The 21102-nt window shown below is 40.7% G+C and overlaps 1 protein-coding gene across 1 annotated transcript in view; it reads right to left on the reverse strand.

Annotated features, from left to right (window-relative positions):
- Positions 1–1058: 1058 nt before the first annotated feature.
- The window catches only part of LOC123742371 (rho family-interacting cell polarization regulator 1-like), a 45278-nt gene continuing 25234 nt past the window's right edge, over positions 1059–21102 (reverse strand). Inside the window, exon 4 of the mRNA XM_045716278.1 lies at positions 1059–1170. Coding sequence (XP_045572234.1) covers positions 1129–1170 — 42 coding nt within the window. The 3' untranslated portion in view covers positions 1059–1128. The remainder of the gene's footprint in view (positions 1171–21102) is intronic.

The following is a 21102-nucleotide window of genomic DNA, read 5'->3' on the forward strand; positions in this document are numbered from 1 at the left end:
GATAACACAGCTGCTTACTTGAGTTTTATTTATTCCAAGTTTGTAGTGCAAATATTCTGTAAACCTCACTGAATAAAACCATTGAAAGGTGTTCAACTAGTTAAACACTGACTAGTTAAACACTGGCTAGTTAAACACTGGCTAGTTAAACACTGGCTAGTTAAACACTGGCTAGTTAAACACTGACTAGTAAAACAGTGGCTAGTTAAACACTGGCTAGTTAAACACTGACTAGTAAAACACTGGCTAGTTAAACACTGGCTAGTTAAACACTGACTAGTAAAACACTGGCTAGTTAAACACTGGCTAGTTAAACACTGACTAGTTAAACACTGGCTAGTTAAACACTGGCTAGTAAAACACTGGCTAGTTAAACACTGGCTAGTTAAACACTGGCTAGTTAAACACTGGCTAGTTAAACACTGACTAGTAAAACACTGGCTAGTTAAACACTGGCTAGTTAAACACTGGCTAGTAAAACATGCCAAACAAGTAGTCTTGACCAGACAGCAAATCCAATCATTGCACAGAGGTCAATAATTCACCATATTTTCTCTGAGCCTTGTGTGCAGACAACCAGAACAAGTCTCTTAATGGTCCTTCAATATATCCAATGAAGACTCCTTTTCTGGTATATTGCTGCTAATCATGAGGGGTAATCATAATAGTTCCCAATTTTCATGAAGACTATAATAGACCCGACAATCCACTGAGAAACCAGTGCACACAGGAAGTCGTTTTGAACCATTTGACTTTTGTAGAAATTCACTAAGAATTGTCTTTTTCCAAAACCACACCCCTAAATTTCATAACACAGAAAAATGCGTATCAAAACAGATCAAAGGTATACTTTTTAAACCCACCGTTGCATATCTGAAACATTAAGAAAACATGTTTGTCGTGCAAGTATTCAGTAAACCTCACTGAACAAAACCTTTCAAGTTAAAACGTTTTATTCCAACAGTTTGTAGTGCAAACATTCTGTAAATGTAATTGTAAACCATTAAGAGGTGTTCAACCAGCTAGTAAAACATGTCAAACCAATCGAGCATGTCTAGGATATCTTCCATCTCCAGTTGAAGAGCTCCCCCTTCTGGCTCTGTATAGTTTGAGGTGAGTGGTGGTAGTCTACAGATACTCCACGTTGTTGATGCGCTTAAACTCAGAGATCTGTTGATGAAAACAAATTAAAAAAAAAGGATTTGTTTGTAATATTTTATCAGTAACTTCTTCAACAAGACCATCATCGATTTGTATATTATGTTTAGCAAGTATCTTTGATATTTCGAAGCATATGAAATTTGTTAAAGTGCAAAATATCATGAAATTCTTCAATTAATTTCAGTGTTGCACTTTTAGAAACTTGTAAAACGGTTTGCATACATAAAAACAGAGTTTCACTATCTACATTGTCTCTGCTACTCTCCTCTGACTTGTATCAGACCAGTTGGTGAGGAAGTCCCTGCCTCTGGATCAGCGGTCAATGTTGTTTGACAGTTTCCTCTGTTATAGATGTTCGAAAATCTATAAGTGTGTGCATTTTTATGGTTTCTACTTCTATGACAGCTGAAGCTTGAATATAAGGGCAAAAGGCCCAGATGCAGACACAGGAGGCAGATGGTTAGAGTCTAAAATGTTTATTAACAATCCAAAAGGGGAATAGGCAAGAGAATGGTTGTGGACAGGCAAAAGATCAAAACCAGTTCAGAGTTCCAGAGGTACAGAATGGTCAGGCAGGCTCGAGGTCAGGGCAGGCAGAATGGTCAGGCAGGCTCGAGGTCAGGGCAGGCAGAATGGTCAGGCAGGCTCGAGGTCAGGGCAGGCAGAATGGTCAGGCAGGCTCGAGGTCAGGGCAGGCAGAATGGTCAGGCAGTTGGGAATGGAGTCCAGAAAAACAGACAAAGGTCAAAACCTTTGAATAGAAAAGCAGGAGCACAGGAAAAACACGCTGGTTGACTTGAACATACAAGACACACTGGCACAGAGAGACAGGAAACACAGGGATAAATACACAGAGAGACAGGAAACACAGGGATAAATACACAGAGAGACAGGAAACACAGGGATAAATAGATCAGGGCGTGACATTGAAAGCTTGTTTATTTTTTATTTATCCAGTTCCACTGGATATCATAAGGTGAATGCACCAATTTGTAAGTCGCTCTGGATAAGAGCGTCTGCTAAATGACTTAAATGTAATGTAAATGTATTTAAACTCATATGCTCGAAAATGGCACCAAAGCACAGTTTCTTGATTTCTCAAATTGTACCAATGTCAGTAAACTGTTGAATTGCCCTTTGACACTTCTTTTATTTATTTCATTTTATTTCACCTTTATTTAACCAGGTAGGCTAGTTGAGAACAAGTCCTTTATTTAACCAGGAGGCTAGTTGAGAACAAGTCCTTTATTTAACCAGGTAGGCTAGTTGAGAACAAGCCCTTTATTTAACCAGGTAGGCTAGTGGAGAACAAGTCCTTTATTTAACCAGGTGGGCTAGTGGAGAACAAGTCCTTTATTTAACCAGGTAGGCCAGTTGAGAACAAGTTCTCATTTACAACTGCGACCTGGCCAAGATAAAACAAAGCAGTGTGACAGAAACAACAACACAGAGTTACACATGGAATAAACAAATGTACAGTCAATAACACAATAGAGTATGCAATTGAGAAAGGTGTGATTTCAATGTACCTGAGGTCTTAAAGGGGAAGACACAACAAAGACAGTTTACTTCTCCTGCGTGCCATATTCGACAGTGTTGATTGGGCAAATTTGCAGAATTTACAGGGCATGTGTTGAAATTCAAGCAAAAACAAATGCAGAGATTGATTAGCCTGCTACTGGGATTCAATATAAAGACACGTAAATAAGCAACACTAAATTATTCATAATTTGTTAGAAGTACACATGACATAATTACAATCAATAGAAAGCTAATTATAGTCTTATTGAGGAACAAATTACTTACAAATCCAAAAAAATACCATAATGGAATTTGGGAACATAAATGAATAAAAACTCAAAGGGGCCACATGTTTGTTTTATACCTCTGGATGTCTAACCATGGTACAACAGAGAACGGACGAGGAGAGCTCCCAATGAACTAAGTAGATCAGACACAGCTGACTATACTGTAGCATTGATGTCACCCGCTCAAGTAGACCGGAACTGAACCGTCTTCATTTATGCACCATCTTTGACTACAACATCCAAAGTGGCTAGCCTAGCTAGCTAGACTCTTAGGCCATTGTACATTATACTATAGCTAGCTAGTGACTACACTCATAACCTGTTGGCCCACTTTGTCACCTTCCGTCTAGTTTAGTTTAATTTATTTGCACCATAGAATGTGATAGACAACAATACAGATAAAAACACATTTAAAAAATTGTGTGCAGGTTGGAATCCCAAGGGCTTATATGAAAACTGACAGCATTTTAACTACTTTGGGAATACGAAACAGTCAATCATAATATCAGTAAAAAATATCAAATTCCTAGCTTGTGTTTCAACACCAACTTTATAAGACAAGAGACTTGCTTGGGCCAAGAAACACGAGCAATGGACATCAGACCGGTGGAAATCTGTGCTTTGGTCTGATGAGTCCAAATTTGATATTTTTGGTTCCAACCACCGTGTCTTTGTGAGACAGAAAGTAGATGAACGGACGATCTCTGCATGTGTGGTTCCCAACGTGAAGCATGGAGGCGGAGGAGGTGTGATGGTGCTTTGCTGGTGACACTGTCTGTGATTTATTTAGAAGTCAAGGCATACTTTACCAGCATGGCTACCACAGCATTCTGCGGAGATATGCCATCCCATCTGTTTTGCGCTTAGTGGGACTATCATTTCTTTTCAACAGGACAATGACCCAACACACCTCCAGGCTGTGTAAGGGCTATTTTACCAAGGAGAGTAATGGAGTGCTGCATCAGATGACCTGGCCTCCACAATCCCCCAACCTCAACCCAATTGAGATGGTTTGGGATGAGTTGGACCAAAGAGTGAAGGAAAAGCAAACAAACAAGTGCTCAGCATATGTGGGAACTCCTTCAAGACTGTTGGAAAAGCATTCCAGGTGAAGCTGGTTGAGAGAATACCAAGAGTGTGCAAAGCTGTCATCAAGGCTAAGGGTGGCTACTTTGAAGAATCTCAGATCTAAAATAGATTTTGATTTATTTAAAACTTTTTTCATTACTACATCATTCCATGTATGTTATTTCATTGTTTTTATGTCTTCACTATTATTTTACAATGTAGAAAATGGTAAAGATAAAGAATAACTCTTGAATGAGTAGGTGTGTCCAAACCTTTGACTGGTGCTGTATATAAATTCAGTTTCATTTATCGCTGCATTATAACATTGCTTTGGTCTACTGTACTCTGGTCTACTGTACTCTGGTCTACTGCACTCTGGTCTACTGCACTCTGGTCTACTGTACTCTGGTCTACTGCACTCTGGTCTACTGTACTCTGGTCTACTGTACTCTGGTCTACTGCACTCTGGTCTACTGTACTCTGGTCTACTGCACTCTGGTCTACTGTACTCTGGTCTACTGTACTCTGGTCTACTGTACTCTGGTCTACTGTACTCTGGTCTACTGCACTCTGGTCTACTGTACTCTGGTCTACTGTACTCTGGTCTACTGCACTCTGGTCTACTGTACTCTGGTCTACTGTACTCTGGTCTACTGCACTCTGGTCTACTGTACTCTGGTCTACTGTACTCTGGTCTACTGCACTCTGGTCTACTGTACTCTGGTCTACTGCACTCTGGTCTAGTGTACTCTGGTCTACTGTACTCTGGTCTACTGTACTCTGGTCTACTGCACTCTGGTCTACTGCACTCTGGTCTACTGTACTCTGGTCTACTGTACTCTGGTCTACTGCACTCTGGTCTACTGCACTCTGGTCTACTGTACTCTGGTCTAATAAGGAAAAAGGCCACACCACACCGCACAAACAGACATGAGACAGCGAGAGGGAGGGGAAGTGTGTTTGTAGTAATGTGCATTTTCTCATTACTTTGTTTGTCCGAAAACGTTGATTATTTAATGTCATACAACATTATTTAATTAGCTAAATCTACATCACCTGGGCCTATGTAACAGGTGATGCTATTTGATCTGGTGTTTGGTATGGCACTTCTGCATCACTGACCATCTCATCAGTGTCCTTGGTAATGAGAAATCAACAACATTAAAACATTTTATCAAGGCTTTGAAAGGATTTGAAAATGTGAGAGAGTGTGTGTGAGAGAGAGCGAGAGAGAGAGGGAATAGAGACAGAGAGAGAGTGAGAGAGAGAGAGAGGGAATAGAGACAGAGAGAGAGAGAGAGAGAGAGGGAATAGAGACAGAGAGAGAGAGAGAGAGAGAGAGGGAATAGAGACAGAGAGAGAGAGAGAGAGAGATGAAAGCCTGAGAGAAATAAAGAAATATCCATGTTCTACTTTTAAACTCGAACAAAACAGAGATGCTTGTTCTAGGTCCCAAGAAACAAAGAGATCTTCTGTTGAATCTGACAATTAATCTTGATGATTGTCCAGTCGTCTCAAATAAAACTGTGAAGGACCTCGGCGTTACTCTGGACCCTGATCTCTCTTTTGAAGAACATATCAAGACTGTTTCAAGGACAGCTTTTTTCCATCTACGTAACAGTGCAAAAATCAGAAACCCTCTGTCCAAAAATGACGCAGAAAAATTAATCCATGCTTTTGTTACTTCTAGGCTGGACTACTGCAATGCTCTACTTTCCGGCTACCCGGATAAAGCACTAAATAAACTTCAGTTAGTGCTAAATACGGCTGCTAGAATCCTGACTAGAACCAAAAAATTTGATCATATTACTCCAGTGCTAGCCTCCCTACACTGGCTTCCTGTTAAGGCAAGGGCTGATTTCAAGGTTTTACTGCTAACCTACAAAGCATTACGTGGGCTTGCTCCTACCTATCTTTCTGATTTGGTCCTGCCGTACATACCTACACGTACGCTACGGTCACAAGACGCAGGCCTCCTAATTGTCCCTAGAATTTCTAAGCAAACGGCTGGAGGTAGGGCTTTCTCCTATAGAGCTCCATTTTTATGGAATGGTCTGCCTACCCATGTGAGAGACGCAGACTCAGTCTCAACCTTTAAGTCTTTACTGAAGACTTATCTCTTCAGTAGGTCCTATGATTAAGTATAGTCTGGCCCAGGAGTGTGAAGGTGAACGGAAAGGCTGGAGCAACGAACCGCCCTTGCTGTCTCTGCCTTGCCGGTTCCCCTCTTTCCACTGGGATTCTCTGCCTCTAACCGTTTTACAGGGGCTGAGTCACTGGCTTACTGGTGTTCTTCCATGCCGTCCATGGGAGGGGTGCGTCACTTGAGTGGGTTGAGTCACTGACGTGGTCTTCCTGTCTGGGTTGGCGCCCCCCCCTTGGGTTGTGCCATGGCGGAGATCATTGTGGGCTATACTCGGCCTTGTCTTAGGACGGTAAGTTGGTGGTTGCAGACATCCCTCTAGTGGTGTGGGGGCTGTGCTTTGGCAAAGTGGGTGGGGTTATATCCTGCCTGTTTGGCCCTGTCCGGGGGTATCATCGGATGGGGCCACAGTGTCTTCTGATCCCTCCTGTCTCAGCCTCCAGTATTTATGCTGCAGTAGTTTATGTGTCGGGGGCTAGGGTCAGTCTGTTACATCTGGAGTATTTCTCTTGTCTTATCCGGTGTCCTGTGTGAATTTAAATATGCTCTCTCTAATTCTCTCTTTCTCTCTTTCTGTCTTTCTCTCGGAGGACCTGAGCCCTAGGACCATGCCTCAGGACTACCTGGTATGATGACTCCTTGCTGTCCCCAGTCCACCTGGCCGTGCTGCTGCTCCAGTTTCAACTGTTCTGCCTGCGGCTATGGAACCCTGACCTGTTCACCGGACGTGCTTGTTGCACCCTCGACAACTACTATGATTATTATTATTTGACCATGCTGGTCATTTATGAACATTTTAACATTTTAACATCTTGACCATGTTCTGTTATAATATCCACCCGGCACAGCCAGAAGAGGACTGGCCACCCCTCATAGCCTGGTTCCTCTCTAGGATTCTTCCTAGGTTTTTGGCCTTTCTAGGGAGTTTTTCCTAGGGAGTTTTTCCTAGCCACCGTGCTTCTTTCACATGCTTTGCTTGCTGTTTGGGGTTTTAGGCTGGGTTTCTGTACAGCACTTTGAGATATCAGCTGATGTACGAAGGGCTATATAAAAATACATTTGATTTGAAGTCCCATAAGGTTTAGTAGAGACCCGTGAGGAAGAGAAATGTATGTGTGTAATGTGTGTGCCTAAGAGAATACCGAGAACAATGAACACTGTGTTTGACTCGACCTGGCTAGATGATAGGACAGGGAGTACCTCTCAAGGTTCCTCTAGTCTCGGAGGAATAGAACAGCGCTGATTAACAGTGGTGAGAACTCTGGGGAGGGATACAACTCACCTACTGTTCGTGTGTGTGTGTGTATGTATGTGTGTAGGATATCTACGGTTTGTGTGGCTGTATGAGCGTAAGTAAGGAGTGAATGTCTTTGTATTATGGACTTCAGAACGTTCTCTGAATAAACTGTACGAACCTTTCGCAGAAGCTGAGCCTAATTATTATTAACCCAGCGTCTTAGAAAGCTTGGGGATTAGTCAAAGCTTATTGACTGTTAGTCATTATCATTGGTATAGACAATTATCTTGACAGATAGAGAGAGAGAGATTAAAGTGCACAGCAGATGTGGAGAGAAACTGGGTGAGATGGGAGGAAGAGAGAAGGGGGAGGAGAGAAGGGGGAGGAGAGAAGGGGGAGGAGAGACGGCAGAGGAATGGGATTAAGTAAGGGGTCTGAATTCTCCCACAGGTCTCCACAGAACACTCCAGCTCACCCTCCCACCCTCCAACCCAAAGCATGTTGTGGTCTAAGAGGGGGCTGGTCCTGTGTGGTCCAATCAGATGGCTGGGTGTGTGAGTCAGAGCCTAGTAACAGAGGATCAGGGCAGGCCATCACAGGTTCATCACCCAACACCACTCATAACTGTTTGTGTGTGTCTCTGTGTGTGTTTGTGTGTGTCTCTCTCTCTCTCTCTCTGTGTGTGTGTGTGTGTGTTTCTCTCTCTGTGTGTGTGTGTGTGTGTGTGTGTGTGTGTGTGTGTGTGAGCCCCAAACTAGAAAAGGGGGCTGGTCTGCTGTCATCCAATCATATTGCTCGGTGTGAGAGTGGTAGCAGCACCCTCAGGTCATTACAAAATCCTGATGTACGGCCTGGAGAAAGACAGCAGTGGGATAGGACCTGATGGATTCCTTTCAACAACACTCTACAGTAGATTACATACAGCTATCAACAACACTCTACCCTAGATTACATACAGCTATCAACAACACTCTACCGTAGATTACATACAGCTATCAACAACACTCTACCGTAGATTACATACAGCTATCAACAACACTCTACCCTAGATTACACTCTACCCTAGATTACATACAGCTATCAACAACACTCTACCCTAGATTACATACAGCTATCAACAACACTCTACCCTAGATTACACTCTACCCTAGATTACATACAGCTATCAACAACACTCTACCCTAGATTACATACAGCTGTCAACAACACTCTACCCTAGATTACATCAGCTATCAACAACACTCTACCCTAGATTACATACAGCTATCAACAACACTCTACCCTAGATTACATACAGCTATCAACAACACTCTACCCTAGATTACATACAGCTGTCAACAACACTCTACCCTAGATTACATCAGCTGTCAACAACACTCTACCCTAGATTACATACAGCTATCAACAACACTCTACCCTAGATTACATACAGCTGTCAACAACACTCTACCCTAGATTACATACAGCTATCAACAACACTCTACCCTAGATTACATACAGCTATCAACAACACTCTACCCTAGATTACATACAGCTATCAACAACACTCTACCCTAGATTACATACAGCTATCAACAACACTCTACCCTAGATTACATCAGCTGTCAACAACACTCTACCCTAGATTACATACAGCTATCAACAACACTCTACCCTAGATTACATACAGCTGTCAACAACACTCTACCCTAGATTACATCAACTGTCAACAACACTCTACCCTAGATTACATCAACTGTCAACAACACTCTACCCTAGATTACATCAGATCTCAACAACACTCTACCCTAGATTACATACAGCTATCAACAACACTCTACCCTAGATTACATACAGCTATCAACAACACTCTACCCTAGATTACACTCAACCCTAGATTACATACAGCTTTCAACAACACTCTACCCTAGATTACATCAGCTGTCAACAACACTCTACCCTAGATTACATACAGCTATCAACAACACTCTACCCTAGATTACATACAGCTTTCAACAACACTCTACCCTAGATTACATCAGCTGTCAACAACACTCTACCCTAGATTACATACAGCTATCAACAACACTCTACCCTAGATTACATCAGCTATCAACAACACTCTACCCTAGATTACATCAGCTGTCAACAACACTCTACCCTAGATTACATACAGCTATCAACAACACTCTACCCTAGATTACATCAGCTATCAACAACACTCTACCCTAGATTACATACAGCTATCAACAACACTCTACCCTAGATTACATACAGCTATCAACAACACTCTACCCTAGATTACATACAGCTATCAACAACACTCTACCCTAGATTACATACAGCTATCAACAACACTCTACCCTATATTACATTCAGCTATCAACAACACTCTACCCTAGATTACACTCAACCCTAGATTACATACAGCTATCAACAACACTCTAACCTAGATTACATCAGCTGTCAACAACACTCTACCCTAGATTACATACAGCTATCAACGACACTCTACCCTAGATTACATACAGCTATCAACAACACTCTACCCTAGATTACATACAGCTGTCAACAACACTCTTACCTAGATTACACTCAACCCTAGATTACATACAGCTTTCAACAACACTCTACCCTAGATTACATCAGCTGTCAACAACACTCTACCCTAGATTACATACAGCTATCAACAACACTCTACCCTAGATTACATACAGCTTTCAACAACACTCTACCCTAGATTACATCAGCTGTCAACAACACTCTACCCTAGATTACATACAGCTATCAACAACACTCTACCCTAGATTACATCAGCTATCAACAACACTCTACCCTAGATTACATCAGCTGTCAACAACACTCTACGCTAGATTACATCAGCTATCAACAACACTCTACCCTAGATTACATCAGCTGTCAACAACACTCTACCCTAGATTACATCAGCTATCAACAACACTCTACCCTAGATTACATACAGCTATCAACAACACTCTACCCTAGATTACATACAGCTATCAACAACACTCTACCCTAGATTACATACAGCTGTCAACAACACTCTACCCTAGATTACATCAGCTGTCAACAACACTCTACCCTAGATTACATACAGCTATCAACAACACTCTACCCTAGATTACATACAGCTGTCAACAACACTCTACCCTAGATTACATACAGCTATCAACAACACTCTACCCTAGATTACATACAGCTATCAACAACACTCTACCCTAGATTACATACAGCTATCAACAACACTCTACCCTAGATTACATACAGCTATCAACAACACTCTACCCTAGATTACATCAGCTGTCAACAACACTCTACCCTAGATTACATACAGCTATCAACAACACTCTACCCTAGATTACATACAGCTGTCAACAACACTCTACCCTAGATTACATCAACTGTCAACAACACTCTACCCTAGATTACATCAACTGTCAACAACACTCTACCCTAGATTACATCAGATCTCAACAACACTCTACCCTAGATTACATACAGCTATCAACAACACTCTACCCTAGATTACATACAGCTATCAACAACACTCTACCCTAGATTACACTCAACCCTAGATTACATACAGCTTTCAACAACACTCTACCCTAGATTACATCAGCTGTCAACAACACTCTACCCTAGATTACATACAGCTATCAACAACACTCTACCCTAGATTACATACAGCTTTCAACAACACTCTACCCTAGATTACATCAGCTGTCAACAACACTCTACCCTAGATTACATACAGCTATCAACAACACTCTACCCTAGATTACATCAGCTATCAACAACACTCTACCCTAGATTACATCAGCTGTCAACAACACTCTACCCTAGATTACATACAGCTATCAACAACACTCTACCCTAGATTACATCAGCTATCAACAACACTCTACCCTAGATTACATACAGCTATCAACAACACTCTACCCTAGATTACATACAGCTATCAACAACACTCTACCCTAGATTACATACAGCTATCAACAACACTCTACCCTAGATTACATACAGCTATCAACAACACTCTACCCTATATTACATTCAGCTATCAACAACACTCTACCCTAGATTACACTCAACCCTAGATTACATACAGCTATCAACAACACTCTAACCTAGATTACATCAGCTGTCAACAACACTCTACCCTAGATTACATACAGCTATCAACGACACTCTACCCTAGATTACATACAGCTATCAACAACACTCTACCCTAGATTACATACAGCTGTCAACAACACTCTAACCTAGATTACACTCAACCCTAGATTACATACAGCTTTCAACAACACTCTACCCTAGATTACATCAGCTGTCAACAACACTCTACCCTAGATTACATACAGCTATCAACAACACTCTACCCTAGATTACATACAGCTTTCAACAACACTCTACCCTAGATTACATCAGCTGTCAACAACACTCTACCCTAGATTACATACAGCTATCAACAACACTCTACCCTAGATTACATCAGCTATCAACAACACTCTACCCTAGATTACATCAGCTGTCAACAACACTCTACGCTAGATTACATCAGCTATCAACAACACTCTACCCTAGATTACATCAGCTGTCAACAACACTCTACCCTAGATTACATCAGCTATCAACAACACTCTACCCTAGATTACATACAGCTATCAACAACAATCTACCCTAGATTACATCAGCTGTCAACAACACTCTACCCTAGATTACATACAGCTGTCAACAACACTCTACCCTAGATTACATCAGCTGTCAACAACACTCTACCCTAGATTACATCAGCTATCAACAACACTCTACCCTTGATTACATCAGCTATCAACAGTACTCTACCCTAGATTACATCAGCTGTCAACAACACTCTACGCTAGATTACATCAGCTATCAACAACACTCTACCCTAGATTACATCAGCTGTCAACAACACTCTACCCTAGATTACATACAGCTATCAACAACACTCTACCCTAGATTACATACAGCTATCAACAACACTCTACCCTAGATTACATCAGCTGTCAACAACACTCTACCCTAGATTACATACAGCTATCAACAACACTCTACCCTAGATTACATACAGCTATCAACAACACTCTACCCTAGATTACACTCAACCCTAGATTACATACAGCTTTCAACAACACTCTACCCTAGATTACATCAGCTGTCAACAACACTCTACCCTAGATTACATACAGCTATCAACAACACTCTACCCTAGATTACATACAGCTTTCAACAACACTCTACCCTAGATTACATCAGCTGTCAACAACACTCTACCCTAGATTACATACAGCTATCAACAACACTCTACCCTAGATTACATCAGCTATCAACAACACTCTACCCTAGATTACATCAGCTGTCAACAACACTCTACCCTAGATTACATACAGCTATCAACAACACTCTACCCTAGATTACATCAGCTATCAACAACACTCTACCCTAGATTACATACAGCTATCAACAACACTCTACCCTAGATTACATACAGCTATCAACAACACTCTACCCTAGATTACATACAGCTATCAACAACACTCTACCCTAGATTACATACAGCTATCAACAACACTCTACCCTATAGTACATTCAGCTATCAACAACACTCTACCCTAGATTACACTCAACCCTAGATTACATACAGCTATCAACAACACTCTAACCTAGATTACATCAGCTGTCAACAACAATCTACCCTAGATTACATACAGCTATCAACGACACTCTACCCTAGATTACATACAGCTATCAACAACACTCTACCCTAGATTACATACAGCTGTCAACAACACTCTAACCTAGATTACACTCAAACCTAGATTACATACAGCTTTCAACAACACTCTACCCTAGATTACATCAGCTGTCAACAACACTCTACCCTAGATTACATACAGCTATCAACAACACTCTAACCTAGATTACACTCAAACCTAGATTACATACAGCTTTCAACAACACTCTACCCTAGATTACATCAGCTGTCAACAACACTCTACCCTAGATTACATACAGCTATCAACAACACTCTACCCTAGATTACATACAGCTTTCAACAACACTCTACCCTAGATTACATACAGCTTTCAACAACACTCTACCCTAGATTACATCAGCTATCAACAACAATCTACCCTAGATTACATCAGCTGTCAACAACACTCTACCCTAGATTACATACAGCTGTCAACAACACTCTACCCTAGATTACATCAGCTGTCAACAACACTCTACCCTAGATTACATCAGCTATCAACAACACTCTACCCTAGATTACATCAGCTATCAACAGTACTCTACCCTAGATTACATCAGCTGTCAACAACACTCTACGCTAGATTACATCAGCTATCAACAACACTCTACCCTAGATTACATCAGCTGTCAACAACACTCTACCCTAGATTACATACAGCTATCAACAACACTCTACCCTAGATTACATACAGCTATCAACAACACTCTACCCTAGATTACATCAGCTGTCAACAACACTCTACCCTAGATTACATCAGCTATCAACAACACTCTACCCTAGATTACATACAGCTATCAACAACACTCTACCCTAGATTACATCAGCTATCAACAACACTCTACCCTAGATTACATCAGCTATCAACAACACTCTACCCTAGATTACATCAGCTATCAACAACACTCTACCCTAGATTACATACAGCTATCAACAACACTCTACCCTAGATTACATACAGTTGTCAACAACACTCTACCCTAGATTACATACAGCTATCAACAACACTCTACCCTAGATTACATACAGCTGTCAACAACACTCTACCCTAGATTACATCAGCTGTCAACAACACTCTACCCTAGATTACATCAGCTATCAACAACACTCTACCCTAGATTACATACAGCTATCAACAACACTCTACCCTAGATTACATCAGCTATCAACAACACTCTACCCTAGATTACATACAGCTATCAACAACACTCTACCCTAGATTACATACAGCTGTCAACAACACTCTACCCTAGATTACATACAGCTATCAACAACACTCTACCCTAGATTACATACAGCTGTCAACAACACTCTACCCTAGATTACATCAGCTGTCAACAACACTCTACCCTAGATTACATCAGCTATCAACAACACTCTACCCTAGATTACACTCTACCCTAGATTACATACAGCTATCAACAACAATCTACCCTAGATTACACTCTACCCTAGATTACATCAGCTATCAACAACACTCTACCCTAGATTACACTCTACCCTAGATTACATCAGCTGTCAACAACACTCTACCCTAGACATGGGGTAGAGTGTTCAATCTTGGTTTGATCAGACCAGAGAATCTTGTTTCTCATGGTCTGAGAGTCCTTTAAGTGCCACTTGTGATATTCTCCATAATCCTGGACATCTCGGTGTACAATGCATTTGGCATCTGGATGGCGTTGAACCCAAATTGGAAGGGGGGAAGCTCTAGAGTTGACAGCACTTTCTCGAGGAACTGGGCAAGGCATTGGCATTGGTGAGACACCCCCCTCCAGGTGTCGCCCATCTTTCCCATTATCCTCAGTGTATTTATGCCTGCGTTCTCTGTTTGTCTGTTGCCATGTTCGTTTTTGTCTGTTAAGCCTACCAGTGGTTTTCCCCTTGCGCCTGTCTTTTTCTATACTTCCTGTTTTCTAGTTTTTCCCGGTTTTGATCATTCTGCCTGCCCTGACCCCGAGACTGCCTGCCGTTTCTGTACCTTTTGGACTCTGATCTGGATTACTGACCTCTGCCTGACCTGTAATTTTGCCTGCCTCCCTGTTCTAGTAATAAACTTTTGTTACCTTCGACGCTGTATGCATCTGGGTCTTCCCTAAAACGTGATAGTTCTACCACCACTTTGTCGACATTACAGTGGTGAACAGCTTGTTCATCCTGCACAAGAAACGGCACTGGAAGCGAAGAGAAAGCCTCTGAAACAACAGTTGTACGGAGAGGTCCTCTGCATGCAGCTGGCTGTCTGTGATGTGGAGGAGATAGAAGAGGTGTGTGAATTGTTCTGTTACTTACTGATGATAATGAATTGTCCCTTAGTGATCATTAAAGTATTAATCTATCTCTATCCATCTGTTTAGGAGGAAGAGGATGCTTTATTGGCTGCCGTGGCTGAAGAGGTGGACTGCAACCCCCATTACAATCGTGGACACCTTACCCAGCACTGCGTACTTTAAGTCCACCAAGGACAGGCTGCGTTGTCATCTGTGTGCAAAGGAGAACCTTGAAAACAAGACCCCCTTGGAAATGTGAGTCTTGCAACGTGCTACTGTCTTACAGTAGACAGGAACAGTTACAGGGCATGGCACGAGAGGAGAAGAGACAGAAGTGTGGTCCCGTGTGGCTCAGTTGGTAGAGCATGGTGTTTGCAACGCCAGGGTTGTGGGCTCGATTCCCTCGGGGGACCAGTAGGGAGTAAAGAATGTATGAAATGTATGCATTCGCTACTGTAAGTTGCTCTGAATAAGAGCATCTGCTAAATGACTAAAATGTAAATGAAACACAGACATAAACACACAGCTCGTCTTCCTTTCCCCTACACACGTATAACCAGTACTGTTCTCATTATCAGATTTGTTGTAAGTAGTTTATGGTTCACTTTGTTCATTTTCAAATATCAGTTTAACTTTTTTTCTCCGACCTGCCGCCCCAGTTTGTGTCGTGGGGGTCAGTCTGTTAAATCTGGAGTATTTCTCCTATAACAGTCAATAAAAGGTAAAACATTGAATGGCATTTTTTCTTCTTGTTGAATATGTTTATAGGCTTATAGGTCTGCATAGGTATAAATGACTTAATAGACCATATTGGTATAAATCGTTGGATGGGGCCACAGTGTTTCCCTACCCCTCATCTCAGCCTCCAGTATTTATGCTGCAATAGCTTATTTAAAAAATATATATACTGCTCAAAAAAATAAAGGGAACACTTAAACAACACATCCTAGATCTGAATGAAAAAAAAAAATCTTATTAAATACTTTTTTCTTTACATAGTTGAATGTGCTGACAACAAAATCACACAAAAATAATCAATGGAAATCCAATTTATCAACCCATGGAGGTCTGGATTTGGAGTCAAACTCAAAATTAAAGTGGAAAACCACACTACAGGCTGATCCAACTTTGATGTAATGTCCTTAAAACAAGCCAAAATGAGGCTCAGTAGTGTGTGTGGCCTCCACGTGCCTGTATGACCTCCCTACAACGCCTGGGCATGCTCCTGATGAGGTGGCGGATGGTCTCCTGAGGGATCTCCTCCCAGACCTGGACTAAAGCATCCGCCAACTCCTGGACAGTCTGTGGTGCAACGTGGCGTTGGTGGATGGAGCGAGACATGATGTCCCAGATGTGCTCAATTGGATTCAGGTCTGGGGAACGGGCGGGCCAGTCCATAGCATCAATGCCTTCCTCTTGCAGGAACTGCTGACACACTCCAGCCACATGAGGTCTAGCATTGTCTTGCATTAGGAGGAACACAGGGCCAACCGCACCAGCATATGGTCTCACAAGGGGTCTGAGGATCTCATCTCGGTACCTAATGGCAGTCAGGCTACCTCTGGCGAGCACATGGAGGGCTGTGCGGCCCCCCAAAGAAATGCCACCCCACACCATGACTGACCCACCGCCAAACCGGTCATGCTGGAGGATGTTGCAGGCAGCAGAGCGTTCTCCACGGCGTCTCCAGACTCTGTCACGTCTGTCACGTGCTCAGTGTGAACCTGCTTTCATCTGTGAAGAGCACAGGGCGCCAGTGGCGAATTTGCCAATCTTGGTGTTCTCTGGCAAATGCCAAACGTCCTGCACGGTGTTGGGCTGTAAGCACAACCCCCACCTGTGGACGTCGGGCCCTCATACCACCCTCATGGAGTCTGTTTCTGACCGTTTGAGCAGACACATGCACTTTTGTGGCCTGCTGGAGGTCATTTTGCAGGGCTCTGGCAGTGCTCCACCTGCTCCTCCTTGCACAAAGGCGGAGGTAGCGGTCCTGCTGCTGGGTTGTTGCCCTCCTACGGCCTCCTCCACCTCTCCTGATGTACTGGCCTGTCTCCTGGTAGCGCCTCCATGCTCTGGACACTACGCTGACAGACACAGCAAACCTTCTTGCCACAGCTCGCATTGATGTGCCATCCTGGATGAGCTGCACTACCTGAGCCACTTGTGTGGGTTGTAGACTCCGTCTCATGCTACCACTAGAGTGAAAGCACCGCCAGCATTCAAAAGTGACCAAAACATCAGCCAGGAAGCATAAGAACTGAGAAGTGGTCTGTGATCCCCGCCTGCAGAACCACTCCTTTATTGGGGGTGTCTTGCTAATTGCCTATAATTTCCACCTGTTGTCTATTCCATTTGCACAACAGCATGTGAAATGTATTGTCAATCAGTGTTGCTTCCTAAGTGGACAGTTTGATTTCACAGAAGTGTGATTGACTTGGAGTTACATTGTGTTGTTTAAGTGTTCCCTTTATTTTTTTGAGCAGTGTATATTTAACCTTTATTTAACTTGGCAAGTCAGTTAGGAACAAATTCATACTTTAAATGACAGCCTAGGAACAGTGGGTTAACTGTCTTGTTCAGTGGCAGAACAACAGACTATTTACCTTGTCAGCTCGGGGATTCGATCTAGCAACCTTTCAGATACTGGCCCACCACTCTAACCACTAGGCTACCTGCCGCCCCAGTTTGTGTCAGGGGACTAGGGTCAGTCTGTTAAATCTGGAGTATTTCTCTTATTATGTCCTGTGTGAATTAACCCTCCTGTTGTGTTTATTTCATGTTAATTAATTCTGTGTTCCCGGTCCAAAATGACCGCCCCATTATAACTGATTATAAATCCATAATAATCCATATATTATCACCTAATGTTGTGTTAGATCTTTTTATCAATTTAAATTCTTGTGAACGTTACAAGTTTTGAACTTCTTGCTATTTATGGCCTGTATGCCTCATTGACCCGAGCTCATACAACTTGTTTTTTGAGTGATAAAAGCATAATGTATGGATTATTTTGACTATAACAAATACTCAGTGCGCGAGCAAGGAGGCCTACAAACCTGACTCAGTTACATCAGCTCTGTCGGGAGGAATGGGCCAAAATTCACCCAACTTATTGTGGGAAGCTTGTGGAAGGCTACCTAAAACATTTGACCCAAGTCAAACAATATAAAGGCAATGCTACCAAACAATATAAAGGCAATGCTACCAAATACTAATTGAGTGTATGTAAAATTCTGACCCACTGGGAATGTGATGAAAGAAATAAAAGCTGAAATAAATAATTCTCTCTACTATTATTCTGACATTTCACATTCTTAAAATAAAGTGGTGATGCTAACTGACCTAAAACAGGGAATGTTTTTCAGCAAAAAAAGAAACGGCGGGTTGCTTAATTTATTATAGAATTTATTAGACCATATTGGTATAATTGATTTGTTAGACCATATTGGTATAATTGATTTGTTAGACCATATTGGTATAATTGATTTGTTAGACCATATTGGTATAATTGATTTGTTAGACCATATTGGTATAATTGATTTGTTAGACCATATTGGTATAATTGATTTATTAGACCATATTGGTATAATTGATTTATTAGACCATATTGGTATAATTGATTTGTTAGACCATATTGGTATAATTGATTTATTAGACCATATTGGTATAATTGATTTGTTAGACCATATTGGTATAATTGATTTATTAGACCATATTGGTATAATTGATTTATTAGACCATATTGGTATAATTGATTTGTTAGACCATATTGGTATAATTGATTTGTTAGACCATATTGGTATAATTGATTTGTTAGACCATATTGGTATAATTGATTTGTTAGACCATATTGGTATAATTGATTTGTTAGACCATATTGGTATAATTGATTTATTAGACCATATTGGTATAATTAATTTGTTAGACCATATTGGTATAATTGATTTGTTAGACCATATTGGTATAATTGATTTGTTAGACCATATTGGTATAATTGATTTATTAGACCATATTGGTATAATTGATTTGTTAGACCATATTGGTATAATTGATTTGTTAGACCATATTGGTATAATTGATTTATTAGACCATATTGGTATAAATGATTTATTAGACCATATTGGTATAATTGATTTGTTAGACCATATTGGTATAATTGATTTATTAGACCATATTGGTATAATTGATTTGTTAGACCATATTGGTATAATTGATTTGTTAGACCATATTGGTATAATTGATTTGTTAGACCATATTGGTATAATTGATTTGTTAGACCATATTGGTATAATTGATTTGTTAGACCATATTGGTATAATTGATTTGTTAGACCATATTGGTATAATTGATTTGTTAGACCATATTGGTATAATTGATTTGTTAGACCATATTGGTATAATTGATTTGTTAGACCATATTGGTATAATTGATTTATTAGACCATATTGGTATAATTGATTTGTTAGACCATGTTAGTTTAAACCATATTGGTTCAAGTGATTAATTAGATCATATTGATATGAATTATTTATTAAACTGTATCAGCATCATTTTATTAATAATTTAAAAAAAAAATGTATTGACATAAGAACAAACTCTTACTTATAATGAATGACAGCCTACCAAAAGTCAAAGACCTCCTGTGGGGATGGGGGCTGGGATTAAAAATAAAAATAAATGTCACGTTCGTCGTTCAAGGAAGACCAAGGCGCAGCGGATGTATCGTTACACATTTTTATTATAACTGTGAAACTATGCAAGACATATAAATAAACTACTAGACAAAATATCAAACCGTGACGAAGAGGTGCAACATACACTACCTCAAAATAAAATCTCCCACAAACCCAGGTGGGAAAAACACCTACTTAAATAGGATCCCCAATTAGAGACAATGATGACCAGCTTCCTCTAATTGGAGATCATCCCCCCCCCCAAAAAAACATAGAAAAACAGAAACTAGAACCACACAACATAGAAAATATAAACTAGACAAAACCCCCTGTCACGCCCTGACCTACTCTACCATAGAAAATAAAAGCTTTCTATGGTCAGGACGTGACAATAAAAATATAGGACAAAACACAGATTACGACAGCAGAGACAACACGACATTACATAAATAGAGAAAGACGACAAAATAGCGTGACATCATAATACAGCATGGTAGCAATACCAACATGGCATTTATTAGACTATATTGGTATGAATGATTTATTAAACCACATGGGTATAAATTATTTATTCAACCATTTTGCTATAAATGATTTATTATACCATTTTGAGTTATTAGACTATATTGGTATAAGTGATTTATTAGACCATATGAGTATAAATGATTTATTAGACCATATGGGTATAAATGATTTATTAGACAATATTGGTATATTTGGTATAAATGATTTATTAGAAAATCAAATAAGAATTTATTAGACCATATTGGTTTGTTAGACCATATTGGTATAAATGATTTATTCGACCTTGTTGGTAGAAATGACTTGTTAAACTGATTCCAAGATGGCGCAGCAGTGGAATGTTTTGATTGTCTTGTCCCGTCCCTTTTATAGATATATCGTTTCTTCGCATATATTTTTAATCTCGTTTTTCCATCTACGGACTGAACATTGATCATCCTTG

This window comes from Salmo salar, chromosome ssa04 (assembly GCF_905237065.1).
Source record: "Salmo salar chromosome ssa04, Ssal_v3.1, whole genome shotgun sequence".
In the NCBI taxonomy this organism is placed as follows: Eukaryota; Metazoa; Chordata; class Actinopteri; order Salmoniformes; family Salmonidae; genus Salmo; species Salmo salar.